A 21065-nucleotide genomic window follows, 5' to 3' on the forward strand; every position below is an offset into this window, starting at 1 on the left:
GCAGCTGTCGGGAATAATGGGGTGGGTATTTCAGCTGTGCGTCCTATGGCCGAGCTCCAGGAGCCCGGGAAGAGCCGACAGCTGGCTCCGGGGAGAGGCGGAGACAAAGCGCCAGCGACTAAGGAGGCTGGCCCAGAAATCTGACAGAACCAACCCCCCACCCCCCATTCCCCATCCAAACATTTTTTTCTTTAGAGATTTAACTTATTTATTTGTGAAAGAGAGAGAGAGAGAGTTAGCAGGAAGAGGAGCAAAGGGGAAGAAGGAATGTCCGGCAGGCTCCGTGCTGAACGTGGAGCCTGATGGGGGGCATGACCTTATGACCCTGAGATGATGACCTGAGCGGAAGCCAAGAGGCACTAGGTCCACCGACTGAGCCACCCAGGCGCACCCTCTCTCCCCACCCCCGCACCCCACGATGCGGAAATTTTATTTGTGTCTTTTCTTATTTCGTGCCTGCTGGTCCTACTGAGGAACAGCTTTGCGTTGTCACTCTGTGCCCAGGGCTTGGAGCAGGGCCTGGCGTACAGCAGGTGTGATACGTGGTGTGCCCCAAGGTGTGGTGCCATCCCAGAGCCACCCGGGAGTCCTCAGCAACAGAACTCACCTAGGGGCACTCTAGTGGCTCTTAGAGCTCCATCCCAGCTCAGTTCTGAGTCCTCTGAGTGTCTGCTTACGTAGCCGGTAGCTCCTGGGCATGCCCCCCGAATGACTGACGGGCGCCCTGAAACCACCCAGTGTGTCCGGAGGAAACCAGCTCCTCGCTCTGCGTCTCTCAGCAACCAGCACCGCCTTCAACCCAGCTGCTCACACGAGAGCACGGCGTCACCACGTCCTGGCCATTCTGCCTCCAGAATGTTCTCGATTCCATCCACTTCTCTCCACCCCCGCTTCTGCTCTCCGCTTCATAGTTCAGGCCACCCCCTCGTGTCTACCGCCTCTCAAAGTGAGTCTCCAGGCTTGTAGGAATGGCTTATCCTTCACCCCACAGGCAGGCCAGGCCCCATCACAGCGGATACCTTATTCCTCCAGATGAACCTGAGACCCTCCTACGGGACCTCCCAGGTCTGGCTTAGCCCTTCTCACTCACACACACACACACACACACACACGCCCATCCAGCACCCTGCGTTTGCCCCCGTTACAACTCCTGGCACTCCGCTGTTTTCCTTTCTGGCCCGGCAGGGAGACGGGGATGGGGTCTTGTCCCTCGTCATTTTCCTACTGTCTCCCCCAGTGCCTGCCGCGTCGCGGAAACTCCATAAACATTGGTCGAATGAGTCAGCGAAAGACACACCATTTCTTGCTGAGCCCGTGCAGTCTGCCGTTGTTCGCAGCAGACCGCGCTCCCGAGGCTGACAGTGGCTCCCGGGGCCACTCTGGGGGGAGAAGAAACACTGGGCCTGTGGCTCTTCCGTTTTACATCTTCCACGCCCCAAATCCCAAGCGATGGCCCTTCTCTTCGCCCAAGCACCTTCGTCTTCGAGACACTGAATAAACGTTTAGATACATAATTGTCCTGATGAGTCCCCCAAACAGTTGAAATAGGTAAGACTCTCCCCAAATTTAGCACCTTCCTCATTTGCCTTCAGACTGTTCTTCATTCCGTGGTCCATTTTGAGGGCATCTTAAGATGCTTTTTATCGGAAATACCCTGCTAACTTTGGCCAAAACACGCCCTCTTTCCGCACTGCTGCGACGCCTCCCTCCCTGGGGTGAGTTGGTGAGCGCCTCGGAAGCTGTCCCTTCCCTGGGTCGCAGGAACCACGCTGAGCCCCAGGGGTGGAGTCAGGAGCGAATCAGCCAGATGGCTTCTTGTTTCCATGGACTTCGGAGGGCTGGGGAATGTGGGCATTAAAAGCAACCACACACATAGCAATTAAAGTGTAGGTATGACAAGTATTTGGGAGGTAACACCCACCAGGCCTGGAGTGGAGCTCGGTGAGGGCGGGGCAGGGTCCCAGGCAGCCGCCCTGGGCAGTGACAAGAGGGGCCAAGGACCATGTCATCTAAACAGAAACACTGTCCCCAGTCAAGGGGCCGCTGCTCACAGGACCCAGTAAGGGGTGCACGCCCTCGTGGTCACCTCGCCGGGGAGGCAGGCAGGAGCCTGGTCGGGGATGGGACGGACTCTGGGCTTCATCTCACAGGCAGAAACTGGGGACGGCTTGTGAGCAGGGAAATGACACTCCTGATTGCAGTTGGGACAACAGATCGGAAAGGTGCCCAAGGGGACATGGGGAGGGAGAGATGAGGTCACTTGGTTTCGGGTGGCGGGAGTAAAATTAGAGGCAAATGCATGGATTTTGCCTGCACGAAGGAGGTAGGGGGATGATTGAGGAAGGTGACGGGGCCAGCCCTCACCAGGACGCGGTGGGGTGTCGGGGCTTGCTTATACATGGTTTCCTCTGGCTTATTAATGAAAAGGAAGACCAGCAGGGGCAGCTGGGGGCTCAGTCGGTTAGGCGTCGTCCAGCTCTTGATTTTGGCTCCAGTCATGATGTCAGGGTCGTGAGATCGGCATCGGGTTCCACGCTCAGCGGACAGTCTGCTTGCGATTCTCTCTCTCTCCCTCTGTCCCCCTACCCCCTTTCTCTCTAAAATCAGTCAGTCAGTCTTAAAGGGAAGACCAATAGACAGTTGGCAGGATGAGCCTCTCTTCCCGACTGCTAGTATCGTCTCTAATCATTGTTCTAATTGAAAGTGGTCTTTGCCTTTATTGTCAATGAGAGCGGTTTTACCTTTCGATTCATAAATAAGTCAGGATTTTACTACGTTTGTCAAGATGGCTTCATCTGTCAGTTTCATCACAGACGTGTTTTATATCATACTCTTCACGGTCAGCCTATAGGGGTAGCTTCAACTTGGACGTATTTACAGTTTTTTTTTTCTTTTAATACACCTCTGATTGAGATTTGTATTTATTACAAATGAGCTGAGCTCATGAAGACGTCACAGCCATCTGCCAACAACAGGACTTGGTAAGGAGACCTGGGCGAGGCGCCCCCAGAGGGGGAGTCCCTCTGCGGCCGGTTCACTCAGGAGGCCAGCGTCCCCCTGCATGGGTGGGCATGTGTTTGTGGGTGAGAGCCAAGTTCACTGAATATCCATCAACAGCAGTGACCCTGAGTGTGCGAGAGAAGGTTTGAGGCGTGCTGTTTCTGAAGTCCTAAAACACATTCCCTCGGTCAGCACTTCCTGGCGGTGCGTTTTGTGCCAAGCCCTAGAGCACGTAAGGCACAAACGGGATGGAGCCTTGACCCTCGCCTGCCTCTGGCTGGTTCCTTTCTGCCTGATGGGAGACTGCCCATTCTTTGAGAAAATACTTCCACAATTAAACAGGCTAAACAGGCAGCCTCCATCCCTGACTGCAGTGGAAGGAAAAATAAATGGTTCCGCTCTTAAAGTGTGATCCTCGCCCATAGCTGGAAATATTCTAGAATGACCTCTCCAGAAGGCTCTTGCAGAGCTGGACTGGTGCCGTATCTTGAGCCAGAGTTACGGTGTGCGTGATCTGCCCGGAATCAACCTGGCGTGGGTGACTTGCTCTTGCTTCTTGGTACTTTTCAGATTATTTCCCCCCCCACAATGAGCATGTATTTATCTCTATAGTCGGGGGGAAAGCATAAATCAGAACAATCACATCTTCATCTCTGAATTGCCCTTATTAATAGAAAACAGCTCAGAATTGAAGCACTAGGCGGTGGAGTGTTTGTAAGACACCAATTTGTGTAAAACACAACTGTGACTTCTCCGTCTCAGAAACATCTTGGCAACAGGGTCTTTTTGAAGTTTAGAAAACGGAGAGACGAGACCAGGGGGTCAGCTCCCGCCTGTACACGGGGGGCCCAGAGGCTTTCCGCACTGGAGACTAGATTCACCATAAGAACCTCTGTCTGCAAGTTCCCGTCGCCGCCGTGCCTCTGTCCGCGCCGCCCCCCCTCAACCCCCAACAGAGAATCATCTGTCACTCCTTGCTAAGATGTGGTTTAGGTCCTACAGACACAAACCCTTCAAACACAAAGGCAGTGCCTGGAAGGGTTTATTTTAAGATTTAAATCTGAGGAAGCACATTACCAGCTATATAAAATATTCATTGGCTCATGAAACACTGCTAGAACTCCATGTTTCACGAGTGCCTGCCCTCCCTTGATTTCCACGGAGTAACTGGCCTGCAGGTGTGAGCCGAGGTGTTGGTTTGCAGAAGTCTTGAAGGAGAGTGGGCGAAGAGAGGCCCCTCAGTTTTCAGAACCCTCTCGAAAATGCCCCTGCTCCCAGGTGCTCCTCTGGGAGGCTGTAATTTGCATTCGGGAAAACCTGCCCTGGTAAATATCCCCGGCCGCCTAGCGTTTGAGGATCCAGAAATAAAGTAGAACATCACCGTTTTTGAGAACTGCTTTTTAATGCGCCTCCGTAAGAAGACAATAATCGTCTGGGCCTTTGTGCCCGACACGCCAGGTTCGAGGGAGGACACACCATCATTTAAAATTGGAAAATACCGTGACATCCATCTTTCCTCCTTCCCCGCCTGCCCCTGACCAAGGATCCCGATGGCAAGACTTTGGAAAAAAAGAAACGGTATCTGAGGATCTAGTTAGAAACAGCCCTTGCTTCTCATACCAGCATTAAAAAGGACGCACTCCTTGGTGGCATTTTTTAAGACTGTAGGGATGTGGCCTCTCCTGCCTGATCCTGCGAGGCTGCTCCAGTCCGTGTTTTCCAGATCGCCTGGTGTTGGCAGCCAAGCCGGTGCCCAGGCCCCTCCAGAGAGAACTCTGTAACCTCGGGATCCCCTTTGCACATATGCAGTTTACCTTCCTAAAGCATTTTCATTCACACGCAAGAATCAAGCACCAGCCAGCACCCTGATGGGCAGAAGAGGAACCAGGACCAAGCCATGAAGGCTGCGGGTTGCAGATGCCCTCCTGTCTCTCCGCTGGCGCAGAGCTGGTCCCGAAGCAGCCTGGGGACCAGAGGCCAAGGGACAGTCACACTCTGCCCAGCCCTGGGGTCATCGTAAACCAGACAGGGAGATACTTCTCTACTGCTCTTGCCCAGCTTTACGCAGATTTGGGGCCCGATGAGCATCTTCGTTTTGTGCACCGAAGGTTTGCTGGCCAAGGCATCGCTGCATGTTAAAGAAAGGCAGATGTGACAAGATGGGTTTCTGAGCGCCGACGGCCACGTCCGCGTGCCACCTCTCCTCCTCTGGGCTCTCCCTGCCAATCAGCTTCCCAGCCCCTCGACACAGTGCGGGGACTCACCAGCCGGGCCTTGGGGATCCTGGGCTCGCTCGCGCGGGGAGGTGTGTCGCCTCTTCCCCCCTTTGCCGTAACCGGGGTGGTCCTGGCACACTTGATAGCTAGACAGCTTTTCATCAGTTGCTCATCAGCATGCTAATTGCTGTATGACTAATTATGCCCTGAATTCCAGTTGATTTTCTTAATGAGACAGCTGGGTTAATTATGTAATCGTATGATTACATTAGCCTAGAGTGCCCCGGCGCAAAGGAGCGTCTGCTGCGCTGTGATGTCATCGCCGGGATGGCACTCACAAGGGGCACATTCACCCCCCTCCCCCCCAATGGTGGGGGACAACCCTGCTGCCCGCAGCCCTCTCTGTGCAGACGTGGGCTTGGTTTTGGCAAGATGGTTCTTGCCAGTCCTCGTGGTGTCTCTGGAGAGGCAGCTCACCAGAGCCTGTCCACACCCTCCCCAGCGCACCGGGGGGGCCCCCACGAATCAGAAGCCCTGCTTCCCAGCCTCGACCGTGCTCCATGAAGGCCAGAGGCGTCCTCCTTCTAGAACGTACCCCCCCCCCATATTGAGTTTTTTCAGAGCGTGCCAGCACTCCCTTTACAGTGACACTGAGAATCCAAAACGAGAAGACCAGAGGATGTCAGTTCACTTCAAGTTTAAAGAACACAGACTAGCCCCTCTTCCCCATCCGTGTTCTGTTTCATACCTTGTTTCCACCCTGATCTCCGCACACCTCAGACCTCACTGAGAAAGTATATGGGATCAGAGGAGGGTGACATCTGCCAGCCACTGGCCAGCTCTCTACTCCCCATGAGAGCAAAACTCCAGAGTCAGTTATGCCTGCTGACCTTCCCCCCCCACACACACCGCCCCCCACATGCTACACTCCTTCCCCGACACCACAACTGCCTCTTCCTTGCTGGGCTCCTAATGTGGGCAGTTCCCAGTCTCTGCCGAGCCTTTTTCTTTTCTGCTTTTACATTCTCTCCCTAAGTAACTTCCTGTGTGTTACCTTCCAGATGCCACCACCAACCTCGTCCGGGCCACCATACCCTCTCGCCCCACTGGGCTCTCACCTTTCCTGTCCCGTCTCCCGGCCGTCCTGTGCACGGCAGCTGGATGGGTCTAAGTCAGTGGTCTCCAAACTACTTTTGTTCGCGTCCCCCGAATCTTGACATCATACCCCTTGCCTATGCTTATGCATTCACTTTTTTAAATGACAGACATTTGTTAGAGGAATGTAGCAAATACATTATAAATCATAAGGTGAAAATGGAATTAAAAGATGTGATGAAGAATAAAAACGACTTCAAATTTATATTTTCTCAGCAGTGCAAAAAACTTTGTGCTCTCCCCAAAATACCATATTTTAAAGTCAACTTAGTAGAGGCATGATTTGCAGACAGTAAAACGCACCAATCTCAAGTGTACAGCTTGATAGCGTGCCCACCCTCCCAGTCAAGACATGGAACCTTCCCATCGCCTCCAAAGTTCCCTCCTGATCCCAGACCCCAGCAACCACCGATCTGCTTTCTGTCGGTTTCAATCAGTTTCACTATTTCTGGCTGTTCCACATAAATGGAGACCTTGGCATGTTCTCGTTTGTGTCTGACTTCTTCGCCTCAAAGTGCTGTGTTGGGGATCCACCTCTGTCGTCATAGTCCTCTCCTTTTGCGGTGTGGAATGGTGTCCCACCGTGTGGGTAGTCCATCCACCTGCTGTCCATGCACCTGCTGATGGACACCCGTATGGTTTCCGGCGTGAGGGCTGCTGTGAGTAACTCTCTATAAGCATTCATCAGCAGCTGTTGTGTGGGCATACTTTTTAAATACCTAAGACTAGGGGCGCCTTTGTGGCTCCTTCACCTAAGCATCTACCTTTGGCTCAAGTCGTACTCCTGGAGTCTGGGATCGAGCCCCACATCGGGCTCCCTGCTAAGTGGGGAGTCTGGAGTCCACTCCCTCTTCCTCTGCCTCTCTCCCTGCTCATGCTCACTCTGTCTCTCTCTCATAAATGATCAAAATCTTATAAATACATAAGTACAAATACATAACTACCTAGGACTGGAATTGTTGAGACACCGGGCAGGCATGCAGTTACAGGTGCAAGAAACTGCCAAGCTGTGTTCTTTCAAAGCAGTTGTGTTATCTTAACCCCCCAGCAGGAAACCAGTGGGCGTTCCGGTTCCTCCATGTCCTCTCCATCCATTGGTGGTGTCAGTCTTTTCACTGCTAGACATTCCACGGAGAGTATAGCCTATATTGTTGTGATTTTAATTTGCATTTTCCTGATGACAGATGATGCTATTTTTTCATGCGCCTTTTGGTCATTCTTAGATCTTCGCTTATAAAGGGTTTAAAATCTTTTGCCCATTAAAAAAATGGATCATCATATTACAGAGTTGCAAATAATTTATATATTCTAGACACAGGTCCTTTGTCAAATATATGCATTGCAAATATTTTCTCCTCATATGAGGATAAGGTTTTATTTTAATAAAGCCCAAGTTACTCTGATTTTTATGGTCTGGGTTTCTTTTTTTTTTATGTTCTAAGAAATTATTGACTAGGCTCTATGTTTTTTTTCTTGTGGTTTTCAGTGAAGTTATATAATTTTTATCTTTTACCTCTAGGCCAATAATACATTTTGAGTTAGTTTCTACGTGTGGTTTGAAATTAAGGTCAAGTTTCATTGAAAATTAATGGACAATATGTGTGTGAGATGTTGTCTAGATTCTCTTTTGTGTATATAATCTATGTATATAGACAGACATATATGCATCTATCTGTCTATATATATATATATATATACATATATATATATATATATATATATATATATATAGTAAAGGACCATCTATTTTATTTCATTGTTCTGTGTGTCTGTCCTTATGTTAATGTCACCCTGTCTTGGTTACTAGAGCTTTACAGTCAGTGTTAATCAGGTAATAGAAGTTCTTTATCTTTGGTCTTCGTAAGATTTTGTTTATTTATTTATTTATTGTCAGAGAGAGAGAGCAAGCGAGAGAGCACACATGTGGGCATGTGTGCCCATAAGTAGGGGGAGTGGCAGGCAGAGGGAGAAACAGACTCCCCACCAGGTGAGGGGCCTGATGTGGGACTCAATCCATGGACCCCGGGTTCATGACCTGAGCCGAAGGCAGAGGCCACCTAGGTATCCCTGGTCGTCTTTTCACACATTGTGTCCTAGAATTTTAATCAGGGTTCCTCTATAGATAATCTGAGGATAATGGACAATTTAAGACTACCAAATCTTTCCTTTCAAACATGGTGTTTTTATTTAAGTCTTTTGTGATTTCCCTCAGGAATATTTTATAGTTCTCAGCATACAAGCCTGGCACATATTTCATCCAGCATAACCCCAAGTAGGTCATGTTTTTGGATGCCGTAGTAAATAGTATTTTCTTTATAATTTTCTTTTCCATTTGTCACTTTTATATAGAAATGCACTTAATTTTTATATAATAATACTATATTTGTGGCCTTTTCACACTCACCCATTATTTCTGAAAGCTTTTTGGTAAATTCCTTGGGATCCTCTATCTTGCATGTTCCTTGTGCACTCAAAGTGGTTGTGTACTTCTTAGATGTTGGGTGGAATGTTCATAAATACCAGATCAAATTGTTTGGTAGTGTTATTGATGGGTTCTGTATTTTTTCCAATCTGTAATGTCAAATACTTCTTTTTTTTTTTTTTTTTTTTCTTGCGCTGGCTTGGACCTCAGGTGTGACCATGAATAGAAGTACAGAAAGCAAACATCTTGCACTGATCCCACCTTTAGGGAAAATCATTCAGTCTTTCACCATTAAGTATGATGTTAGCTGTGGGGTTTTAATAGAAACTCTTTATGGGGTTGAGAAAATGCCCTTCTATTCCTACTTTGCCAGGAGTTTTTGTCATGAATAGATACTGAGTTCTCTCAGATTTTTTCTGCATCTGTTGAGGTGATCATACAATTTTTTACCTTTATGCTCTTCATACGGTGAAGTTACGTGGTTGATGGTGTGATGTTAATCCAGCCTCGTCTTCCTAGGATAAATCTTGGTTATGATGTGTTGTGGTTTTTAGAATATGCTGGATTCGATTTGCTAATATTTCATGAAGAGCTTCCACATTTACGTTCATCAGGAATATAGGACTGTGGTTTTACAAAATGAGTTGAGAAGTGCTGCCTCCTCTTTCTCTGTTTGCTGAAAGAGTTGGTGTAAGATATCTATCCGTGACACCAGTATTATATTACACCATCTCTGTTATGGTGTAAGATATATATTGTTCTTCTCTAAAACTTCTCTAGTTCACCAGTGAAGGCATCTGGGCTTGAGGTTTTCTTTGGTACAAAATTTTTAATTATAAATTTAACTTTAACATTTAAAAGACTATAAATGGGGCACCTGGGTGGCTCAGTGGGTTAAAGCCTCTGCCTTCGGCTCGGGTCATGGTCCCAGGGTCCTGGGATCAAGCCCTGCATCAGGCTTTCTGCTCAGTGGGGAACCTGCTTCCTCTCTCTCTCTCTCTCTCTCTCTCTCTCTGCCTGCTTCTCTGCCTACTTGTGATCTCTGTCTGTCAAATAAATAAATAAAATCTTTTTCAAAAATAAATAAATAAAATAAAAGACTATTAAGATGTTTTATTTCTTCTTGCGTCAGTTTTGGTAATTTTTCAGGGAACGATCCATTTCATGTAAGTTATCCGGTTTACTGGTATAGTGTTGTTCATAATATTTTGTTATCTTTCAAGTATCTGTAGGATGTGTAGTGATACTTTCTTTGTCATTTCCGATCTTAGAACTTGTGGATTCTCTCTTTTTTCTTCTTGATCATTCTGGCTGGAGGCTAGTCAATTTTAATGATTTTTTTTTTTTATTAAGACCTAGCTTTTGCTTGCCTTACTTTTTCTCTTTTCCCCCTCTGATTTAAGTTTTATTACTCTTTGTTTTTACTGTTTACCAACTTCTACTTACTTTGGGTTTTATTCACTCTTCTTGGGGTAGGGAAGTTACGTCATTGATTTATTCTGTTGTGGTTGCAGGAAATGCATCATACAATTTCTGTTAAGTTTATACAATGATTTTCTTTATCCCTAGTAATATTTCATGTCCTACTAAAGTTTCCTTTGTCTGATTTGAACTTAGTCACTCAAGCTTTCTTTTGATTAATGTTTTCATGTTTGATCTTTTTTCTATGCTTTTACTATTAACCTGTTTTTTGTTACTATACTTAAGTTGCATTTCTTATAAACAGCTATGCTTTCCTTCATTGTCCAATCTGACAATCTTCTTTTTAAGTGGAACGTTAGGTCTTTTACATTGAGTATAATTATGGATAAAGTTGGGTTTAAGTCTGCCAACTAACTTACTGTTTGTTTCCTACTTGTGTTACCTGGTTTGGGTTATTTTTTTCCTGCTTCATTTGATTATTTTTTATGATCTTATTTTACCTCCCCAATTGTCTTGTTATCTGTAACTCTTTGTATTATTTTTTCAGTGATTACTTAGAGTTCACAATCACCATCTTTAATTTATTACACTGTACCTTCAAATAATATTATACTACTTCTCATACAATGGAAGAATCTTCCAATACACTTATTTTCTCTCTCTAGTCCTTTGTGTATCGTTATTCATTTTATTCCTAGATATGTTCTAATGGTACAGTACATTGTTACTATTTTTGCTTTCTTCTTTCACCTTAGAAAAATATGGAATGCCTCTCAAATTTGCATGTCATCCTTGTGCACGGCCAAGCTAATCTTCCGTGTACTGTTCCAGTTTTAGTATACGTGCTGCCAAAGCGAGCGCTACTATTTTTGCTTTTAAATAGTCAATGATCTTCTTGGGAAATTAAAAATGAGAAAAATAGCATTTTATTTTTATATATTTACCATTTCTGGTGTTGTTTATTCTTTTGTGCACATCCAGGTTTCTGTCCGGCACCATTTTCTTTCAGTCTATATCATCTCCCTTAACATTTCTTACAGTGTGGGCATGCTGACCATTCATTCATCTGAGGGGGAAAAAAACAAAACTCAACCTCATTTTTTTGAAAGACATTTTTCTTGGGTATAAAACTGTACATTGGCAATTTTGGATTTATTTGTTTGTTTCTCTCTTTCTCTGTCTCTCAGAACTGGCCTGCTTTATTTTTGACAGGAGGTTCCTAGTTAGTCTTATTTTTCTTCCCCTGCACAGAACAAGCCTTCTCTTCTCTGGCTTTTAAGATTGCCTTTTTATTCTTCTTTTCAGCAATTTGTTGAAGTTTATTGGTGTTCTGTGTTTAGCCTATTTGTAATTTGTTGAGTTTCTTGGAGTTTCGTGTTTATAACCCTTACCAAATTTGGAATATTTCTCCCCTGTTTCTTCAGATCAACTCCTTGCCCCTCTCCAGGACCAGCATTAGACCTCCTGGTACCATTCCGTAGGTTGCTGAGGTTTTAGTAACATTCTTCCTATTCAGACAGTTTCTATGATTGGGTCTGTGAATTCACTGATCTTTATTCTTTTGCAGTGTCTAATCTGGTGTTAAGCCAGTTGAGGGAATTATTTTTTTTTCCATTTCTGACATTGTATTTCAAGCTCCAGAATTCCATTTGCTTCTTCTTTGTAGCTTCCATTTCTTTCCTCATTGTGTTTATATTTTTCTTTAAATCCTTGAGCAGGCTTATAATAGCTGTTGACATCGTCATCAACTAATCCCATTATCTCTTGTCATTTCTAGTTCTGTTTTTATTAACTTATCTCCCCCCACCCCACCCCCCCGATTATCCTATTTTTTGCAGTCATTTTTGTGGCTGAGACATTTTCGTAGAGGACGTTGTTTTTGCCTGTACATTTAGATGATGATGGGAATGTTTCCAAATACCTGCTTTTGAAATGCTATCACTATAGCATGAGCTTCTTTCAAGAAGTGATTTTTTGCCCAGTATTAGAACATCAACTAGATCATGTGTTTGTTTTTTCAAAAATGTCTGCAAGGTAGCGTACTACTGATAGCCATCTGCCATCAGAGAACAGGGCAGCTAATGTGGAACATTTAACTTTTCAAAAGAAAATTGCATAACTCGTCTTTAAGCCTAAAACTCTTAAATACTTTGCCACCAAACCAACAAGCCTTTCTTTGGTCCTGAGTGCTGCAGTTTTCTTCTTGTAGGCCAGAGGCTTACCTTACCAGCGTCCTCTGCTGACGGGTTTTCCCATCAGGAGTAGAACTGAATACAAACTTGATTCAGACGTTGTATTTTTAATGAGACTGATGCGCTACTTACCGTGTCAGCAGTAATTGGTATTTTCAGATCCAGAATTCTATTTGATTCTTCTTTATGTCTTCTCTTTCTCTCCTTAACTTTGTTTGTATTCTTCTTTAGCTACCTAAACACAGGCCTCAGTCACTGACGATGTGTCCCTTGCGGTCCTTCTTCCTTTCACCGCAGCCTTGCTGGCTTCTCTTTGTGCCTGGAATATGCCACATTCACATCCGCCTCCGGGCCTTTGCACTGCTCTTCTCTCTGCCAAGAGGCTTCAGAGTCTCTCATCTTTGGCACCTGCCTCTTAATCTCAGCGCCACCTCTTCCAGGAAGCCCTCCCTGTCCATCTGTCTCCAGGACCCATTCCCCGTTCCCACACCCTGTTTCCTCTCATAGTCCTGCTTGGCAGTGCTTGAAAGTATTTTGTTTTGTTTAGTTTTGCTTTTTGTCCATTTCCTTCATTTCAGTAGAATGTCAGGCCTTTGAGAGCAAGGGTTTTGTCTTCTTATCGCCATGCCCCCCACCCAGCACCTAGAACGGTCCTGACGTCATGAAATGTACATGGGCGCCAGCAGTCGGACTGAAGTGTTCTCCTGGCCCTGCCTGGCGCTTCCGTGCCCACTTGCTGCGTCTCCCACCAGGCCCGATTGCCCCCATGGTCTCCATCCGGGAGTGGTCTCCAGCTCATCTCGTCAGTGTCGCCCGCTTTGCTTTCCCTTTGGTCATTTGTGAACTTGCTGTGTCTCTCCCGTGAGGCTGGTCCCAGCTGATGCTGCTGCACGTTCGTCCCAGCGCCTTACCCTGGCCTTGCCCAGAGCAGAGAGATGCGTAGGAAATACTTGTTAAATTAGTGCTTGAAGAGACAGTATAATTTAGTTGGCTGCTGGTTCAGGAAGCAGAAATCCTAATTAGAATTGTGTGCGCCTGTTTGCCTCCGACTTCTCCCCCCCCCCCCCCCAGTCCCTGTGCCAGCGCCCCCTCCCCCGACCTCTGACTGTGCCGGCTGGAATTAATGAGGTCATGTTACATGTACTTAGGAGAAGGTGCTGGGTAAATACAGGTGATGGCATTGTTGTTGTTTGTTGTAATTATGTTCTGGGTCCTGTGTTGCATAATGAGCTCCATAATGCCTCAAAGAGCGTTTTAGGAATTAACTATCAGATGATTGTAAAACACTTTGCAAGTTTGTCACGTTGGGCGGATGGAACCAACGCTCAAGCCCGTTGAACTGGAAGAGGCAAGGAGACGGGTTTGCTGGATTTGGTGTGTTCTCTGGCCTCCACCAGGCAATTCCCTAATTGAGCTGCCGAGGTCGGAGGCTTGTGACATTCAGAATGAGACCCAACAATACTTGTGTGGGGTTTAATGGCCCTGGGAATCATTAATGAGACAAAAAGCCATGATTTCCCCTGGATTAACATACAGGTTGGGGTTCGGCACGCCGAGATTCATTGTTTTGGTCTCCAGCCCAAAATGCTAGAGTCATTATATTGTCATGTGGTAATTAGCTGTTCCTTTAATACAAGTAATAAAAATTAAGCCTAAGAGCGACTTCAGCAATGCCTTTTACATAATCCAAAACAATATTCAAATGCTGGAGGCGTCTAGTCGTTCAACTGTACCGTAGTAAAGTTTGAAGTTTAATACATAGAGATGTTTGAACATTGAGTTCATTCTTTATTCTGTGACCAGTTTTGCTACTTAGGCATTAACCTTTAATAGTGTTAAATTAAATATACATGCCTAATGAATAATTATGAGATTGCCAGAATTTTCATTTACAATGTAATGCTTTGAAATTTTGTCTAAAGGTCTAGTTCCCATTCACTTGATAATGTGCATGTTATTTTTTATATGTCACTGAGTTCCTGGCTGAATCGAACGAGGGAAGCTATTTTTTATTCGAAGCAGACACAATGGGTCCTGGCCTTTTAAAAGGAATGGACTAGAAAAGTTGTCGCCAGAAATTTTTGGGACGGAGAGGGCAGGATACTTGCTTAGCTCTTTAAAAATATAATTTGTACGGGCAGCTGTCTGGAAAGCCTCCATGCGCAAACGTTAATAGAATTTTATCCAAGTGCAGTGGTTCTTCTCAATCCTTCCCTGACCTCAGTGTCAAGTTCAGATGGGTGTTCTAGATGAAGAGGGCCCTGGGCGGACTGTCTCTGTCCTTCAGGCCTTTTGACCTGCGTGGGACCACTGGGAGACAGAAGGGTGAAAAAGGCAGGTGTTGGAGGTGGGGAGGTAGGAAAGTACCCTGGAGAAGCGTGAAATGAAAGAAAAAAAAAAAGGACAAAAAACACAGCACCTGGAATGTTCTGAGGAATTCTGCCTCTGGGTTACCACTACCCCCTACTTATAAGGACCCGTCTCCCCAGAATAGCTTTTGAAATCTAATTTAATGTAAATATTTTAATGCTGATTAAAATAATAATGCAGAGCCACAAATGAGAAAGTGACATAGTCATAAACTGTGTAGACACCCGGGATAAATGCCCCCCTCCGGCCCCAGGGGTCGCATGACAGCCAGTGCTGTGTTAAAGCCCCGCAAGCAGGTCCGCCACTGCACTGGACATTCCCCAGGGCCGGCGTCTTTGTAAACTCTGCGGAGACGCTGGCATCTCGCAGGGCTCCTGGCTCCTGGCGGACTGGCCGACTCAGGCATGGGACATCTCCCCTCGCTTCCAGGAACCGAGGGTGGTCTGAAAAATTAATGACTCTGGTATTTGAAAATCAAGTGCGCTCTTGAATATATGCCCTTGTTGATGCTCGGGGCCCGGTGTTTAGCATTCCTGCCGCAGAGACTAAATCTTCGCAGCCACCTCACAAGTGAGACTGGCGTCCATACCAGAAATATCTCCAGTAATCTCTAAGCCCAGCGGACTGGGTTATTCCACGCGGACCGGCCGAGAATTCTAGGGGAGGCACTCGCCCGGTGCCCAGCAGGTGGACCAGAGACGCACCTTTCTGGCAGCGGAGGAAAGAATGAAGAGCATCAGCATCTCCCCACCGCGCGCTGAGTTAGCAATAGAGTCAAAAGGCCAAGAGTCAGTATTGCAAGTTCCGTTCTGCAGTCTGGAATTTGAGGGGAGAATCCAGTTTTGTGTAGGTCCGTCTGATCGCAGATCACACACCGAGTTGGCCCGCGGGACGTCATGCGACCCGTGCAGGTGCGGTTTCCCGCATCCGCACTGTGACCCGGGGAGTCTCGCCCCTGCAGCTGGGCGGCCCGCCACGGAGCCGGGAAACCCTGGCCAAGCCACTGTGCTCCCAGGAGCTTTAGTCCCACCTGTGAGACAGGAACACAACACGCCGTCACAACCCCTCCCTGGGATGGTGGGGAAGCTCCAGTGAGAAAACGTCCTTCAGGGTGTCCGTGACAGCAAGACACTGTCAGGGCATCAGTGGTACTTCCAGCCTCCCAAGCATTATAGGAGACTTGAGGCTTCTGATGCCTCCCCTTGCCTCTGCCACGTGTGTCCCCTTCCTGTCCATCAGCTCGAGGACCCAGAAATCCTCCGAGTGTTGCACCATGCCAGAGCTGTGGGCAGATCCCAGTGCACCCGTGGCCACTGCCACACCACAACCACAAACTGTGGCCCTGGAGGCTGGGGCTGCGTGCCCATCCTTTGTAGGCTGCAGAGAAGCATCCCTGGCCTGTCACCTGGGGCTCTGCAGGGGCCAGAGAAGCCTCGGGGGAGCCAGGGGAGGCTGACCTCCTGGGCCCTGCCATTGGCCTGCTCCGGGCCGTGAACGTGGCTGGTCTGTGCCCGGAGTTGGGTGACGTGCATTGTCCTGTCCCGTAGATCCCGTGCCTGCCCTGGACCTCGGGCAGCAGCTCCAGCTCAAAGTGCAGCGTCTGCACGACATTGAAACAGAGAACCAGAAACTTCGGGAAACTCTGGAAGAGTACAACAAGGAATTTGCCGAAGTGAAAAATCAAGGTGGGTGCCAGACGGTTCTGTGCTTTACTTTCTCTTGTCTTCACCTTGTTTGTTGTTGCTGTTCCCCTCTGCCTCTAGCTGCCTCCCCATGCTCTCCGGACGAGCTCTAACTGGATTCCACGTCAGGAAGTCAGGGTGGGACCCAAATCAGATTCGTTAGAGAGAGATGATAAGAGTAATAACGCGAAGCCGTTTAGAAGCAAAACTTCTCCCGAGCACGGTGACGACACCTGCTCTTGCAGCCCCAGGACGGGCCTGCCCAGGAGTCTTTGCAGTTCTTCCTAGATCATCGTGGGATGGGGTCAGCCTTTCAGAAGGCTGATGGGCTGCCTGTGGGCGACAGCTGTCAGAGAGCCAGCTCGTGATCACAGGGCCGGAGCCTGTAAGTCCTTTGATAATGGCCGCTGCTCCACATCCCCTAGTCCTTCCGAGTTGAATGAAAGAGAACTGGCCCGGCTGCCCAGCCGGCGACCCACCGAGGCCGGGAGGGCAGAGGTCGCCCAGCTCTTCCTGTCGGGGAAGAACAGAGGGGTCTCTGCAGCATCTTGAATCCAGATGTGGTCACCGTGTGCGGGAGCCTGCAGGCTTGCCTGTCGCGGGGACAGAGCGCAGCCCCATGTCGCAGCCGCTGCCAGTTGTTCTGCCAGCGCCACCTAAAATGTCACCCGTGTGTTCTGGTTTAGGCATGTGGGCGAGGAAGGAGCTGGGAGCCAGGGGCTGCTGGCCTTTTGGGTGACTTTGGGGGAGCAGCCCTTTCTCCAATCTGTTCCGTGCACTGGAGAACAATCACTTAGATCTTTAAAGTATCCTTGGCTTTGAGACCATTGGAGACAGGCTTCGAGAGGCGTCCTGAGGACCCCCTTTCCCCTGTATCGGGGGGAGTACACCTCACTCTGGCTCCACAGGGACCAGTAAGTCTTTGGGGTGCGTCGGGACAGCTTTGTCCTGCTTCACAGTGAGGCACTGGACACAGCGGGCTGGGATCTAGGTTAGAGAAGGGGTCGCCTTCCCCCCACACTCCAGGTGAGAGAGAACCCGGGAATGCACGCATCCGGCTTCCTAGCAGCACTGCCCAGGAGGAGGGGGCTGCCTTTCTCCCTCCCGTGACCTCTGACGTCTCATTTTGACAGACCCGCTAGTCCTGTTTTTTATGGATGGATTTTTTTGTTGTTGTTGGAGGAGGTGCAGGTGGGCCCTGGGCCCTGTATGGTCTCCCTCGGCGACCGGGCTCGCTTGGCTCCCCCAGGGCCAGCGGCCCCGCGAGGAACTGTTACCGTATGGGATGTCCTCCCCAAAGGCCCCATCTGATGGGCTTTTTTCAGTGAGATACCCTAGTCCCCAGACTTCAGAACAAAGCTCCGGAGGCAGACAGACCTGTTTGAGACCCTCCAGGGCCACTTTTTAGCTCTGAGACCTTAAACAAGTGATTGAGGGACCTCACTTCGTGAAAATCCTCTCTTTCTTGGGTGGGAGGCCTCACATCGTAACCACTAAGGATTGCGGTGGGCTTTCTTGAGATGCTGGGGGGCTCTTTAGCGCACTTTTCCTGGCACTCAGTAAATATCAGAGGATCTTACTGCCCATGGCTGTTTTTTCTAGAAATTCTCACCGTTCCTTATTTATTAATATCTTTACAAAATGACGATTTCCGCTCCTTTCTTCCCAGTACATGATGGTTTTGACTTGGAAAGGTGGGGTGCACATGACGTGTGTTTACGTCACAGCCGTAGTGTAGATGGATGCAAAGTTAGAGCAGAAGGGGCCTCTTTATCATGTGCTAGAACTTTCCCCGCCATTTAAAGCTGAGCACATTGGCGCCCAGGCGCGCCTATAGAGCAGAGCACTGCGGTTCTCTCTGTGCGACCAGTCTCCTCCCCCTTCACGGGCTCACAGGGAGGGGCTCCAGCTGGCACCCCCACCCTGGGGAATGTCCCGGACCCAGGCCGGCCTGCAGGAGGAGGACCAGAGGCTCCAGGACGAGCCAGCCCCGGCTTAGTCTCGGCTGGCCAGCAAGCAGCCCGGGCGGGGTGGGGATGGCAAAGAGATGCCGTCAGACAGAGTGGGAGCCCCCCGGCTGGTGCCCCGGCCTCCCCTGGGGGGAGCATGGCTGTGTCACTCTGAGAAACCCCGCCGGAGTGAGCACTGAGGTCCACGGGCAACACAGATAATTCCCACCAGTTGTGAGAGGCAGAAATGCTCCACAGTGACACAGTCACATGGACCTGGACTTACAGAGCGTGCGTGTGTTTTCGGAGCTGACCTGTGGTGTCTACTTGGGTCCGCTCCTGCCCAGCTTTGTCCCTGTCACTGTGGCTCTACAGCGACGTGTGTGCTTAGCCTTGAGGCTCACACAGTATTTCTTTCAGGCCCCAAACAGCCAGCCCCAAAGGCAGAAAGACCCCCTTTCTCCTTTCAGATGCCCTGACGGGGTCATTGGTTTTAATTTCCTCTCTCTGTCTCTCTGTCTCTCTAAGGAGAACCCAGAGGTTTCCACTGAATGAAAGTGGAAGGTTCTACGGAGAGCCCTTCAGGTTCCAATTCATGAAAAGGGCCCATTTCTTCTCTTCGTGGAAGAGCCTTTGGCTTTTCTCCCCTAAGCCATGCGGGTACTAACCGCCCGCGCATGGGCTCCGGCCTTGCCCCGCACGTCTGTGCAGCTGGGGCTGTAAAAGCCGCATGTGGGTCACAACCTGAAGGACCGAGGGCCCCGAAGCAAGTTCTGACTTGGGCGAAGACCTGGCAGCCAGTGTTGTCGCATGAGCCTGGAGCCCCGTTGTCACAAGCGCCATCCGGGCCTCCCCCAGTCAGCCCGCGTAGGCTCCCCCATTCATTCGTGCCTTTCTCGGCCTCGCCTTCTACGAGACGGATCACGCGCAGCAGGTGCAGCTCCCCGAGAGCTCTGCTCTGCTCGGAGCTGGGACCTCAGTGCCTGCCAGGGACGGTCCGGCACAGAGGGTGGGGTGGGGGTGTCTGTGGAGGGAGCAGGCGGAATAGGCCTGCCCTCGAGCCACCCACGGGTCTGAGTCAGGGCGCTGCCCTGTCCATTACGTCTGCTTTGGCGTTCCCATTGGGTTCATTAAAACAAGGGCTAGAAGTACGCATTCAGTGGTGGTGGGGCCCAGGCTTTCTGGGGCCAGCCCTGCCCCACGAGGGGCTCTGAGCACTGAGCCCCGCAGAGCTCCTCCGTCACCCAGCCCTCTGCCCACACCCCTGGCACTCACTCTTCCAGAGATCTGGCTCCTCCAGGAGTCCCCTGCTCCGCACACACAGCTCCCAGTTCCGGGGTGCGTCCCTTAGACGTGCACCGTGCCTGCTTATCACACCACGTCCCCCACGGTACCCCGTCACTTGTGAACCCACAGGACCGCAGCATGGGGCCAGGCACGTCTCTAGACTCACCTGACTTTGGCCAGGACGCCTTCTTCCAGAACGCACACACGCTTATGAACTGTTATGAACTGTGAGAAAGTACTTAAACTGCACAAAAACACAATTCATCTTCCCTCAGTAGAGGACTAATTTAAAGCTTATCAATAAGATGGTATTCTGTATGACCACTGATTCCCCCCCCACTTTTTTGTAAGTCGTATTGAAGAAACCGTAACTCTTCTTCCCAGCAAAATCCATTGATCCTCCGCAGCCTAAATGTTTAAAGTTCAATTTAACATTTAGAGAGTAAAAGGTCTCCGAAGGGACTCGTAACCATTGATTTTGTGTCAAGGTTGAGGAGCTAAAGTTTAGAACAGCGATCCTACCAGGTCGCAGAAGGCTTGTGTGTGTAGCCGCACAGAATCTGCGCCGCTCACTCCCATATGTTTCTGTTTCTGCAGAGGTTACGATAAAAGCACTTAAAGAAAAAATCCGAGAATATGAACAGACTCTGAAGAACCAAGCGGAGACTATAGCTCTCGAAAAGGAACAGAAGTTACAAAATGATTTTGCGGAAAAGGAGAGGTGAGTGTCTGGTGGGGTCTGCACGCACTGACACGATGTTCTTAGCCCTGAACTTGACTCTGCGAGGAGCCTTCGGAGCAAGCTCGGGAGACCAGCCCAGATGGCGAGCCACACTCCACGCGGCTCTCGCCAAAATTTTGTTTGAAAAGTCAAGGTGTCCCTTACTCTGTCATCTGGGAGATTACCTTGAGGGCCGTGCTTTGTTACTTACCAGAGGGTGGAGTCAGGTAGTCAAGTGTGTCTGTCAAGGCCACGCGGGTCCAAGGCTTGAGCACAAAGCGTGTGCGCTTGGCGTGCACTGACGTGAGCTGAGATGACAGGGTGTGGCCTTGTGCCCTCTCTGGGGACGCCCTAGACGCACGCTGAAATCCTGCCACCTGCCGAAATGAATGCAGATATTTAACATCAGCCACAAATCTTGGGGTTTTTGTTTTTTGGGGGGCTTTTTTGGGTTTTTGGCCTCTTTTCTGTACCTCGCCACACTCCATATATCAAGCAGCCAATGTCAGTAAAATCTGTTACAGATAGAGAAACAAGGCTTCAGATTCGGGACCTGCCCTGCTCTCCCGGCCAGCCTGGTCCCAGAGGTGGGACCAGAGCCCAGGTCAGCACTCCAGCCTCGGCCTCCCCCGTGGTCTCACGTAGCCTC

The 21065-nt window shown here is 49.1% G+C and overlaps 1 protein-coding gene and 1 non-coding gene across 8 annotated transcripts in view; one reads left to right on the forward strand and one right to left on the reverse strand.

Annotated features, from left to right (window-relative positions):
- Positions 1 to 21065, forward strand: part of CUX1 (cut like homeobox 1) — a 354242-nt gene that overhangs the window by 194115 nt on the left and 139062 nt on the right. For all 7 annotated transcript variants that reach the window (XM_059155149.1, XM_059155150.1, XM_059155147.1 and 4 more), the window contains exons 5-6: positions 16325 to 16462; positions 20293 to 20416. In XM_059155149.1, coding sequence (XP_059011132.1) covers positions 16325 to 16462; positions 20293 to 20416 — 262 coding nt within the window. The remainder of the gene's footprint in view (positions 1 to 16324; positions 16463 to 20292; positions 20417 to 21065) is intronic.
- Positions 10971 to 11076, reverse strand: LOC131820212 (U6 spliceosomal RNA). The gene has a single exon (XR_009349530.1). It is a non-coding gene; the product is annotated as a U6 spliceosomal RNA (small nuclear RNA).

The sequence above is a fragment of the Mustela lutreola genome, chromosome 17 (genome assembly GCF_030435805.1).
Source record: "Mustela lutreola isolate mMusLut2 chromosome 17, mMusLut2.pri, whole genome shotgun sequence".
NCBI classification, from domain to species: Eukaryota; Metazoa; Chordata; class Mammalia; order Carnivora; family Mustelidae; genus Mustela; species Mustela lutreola.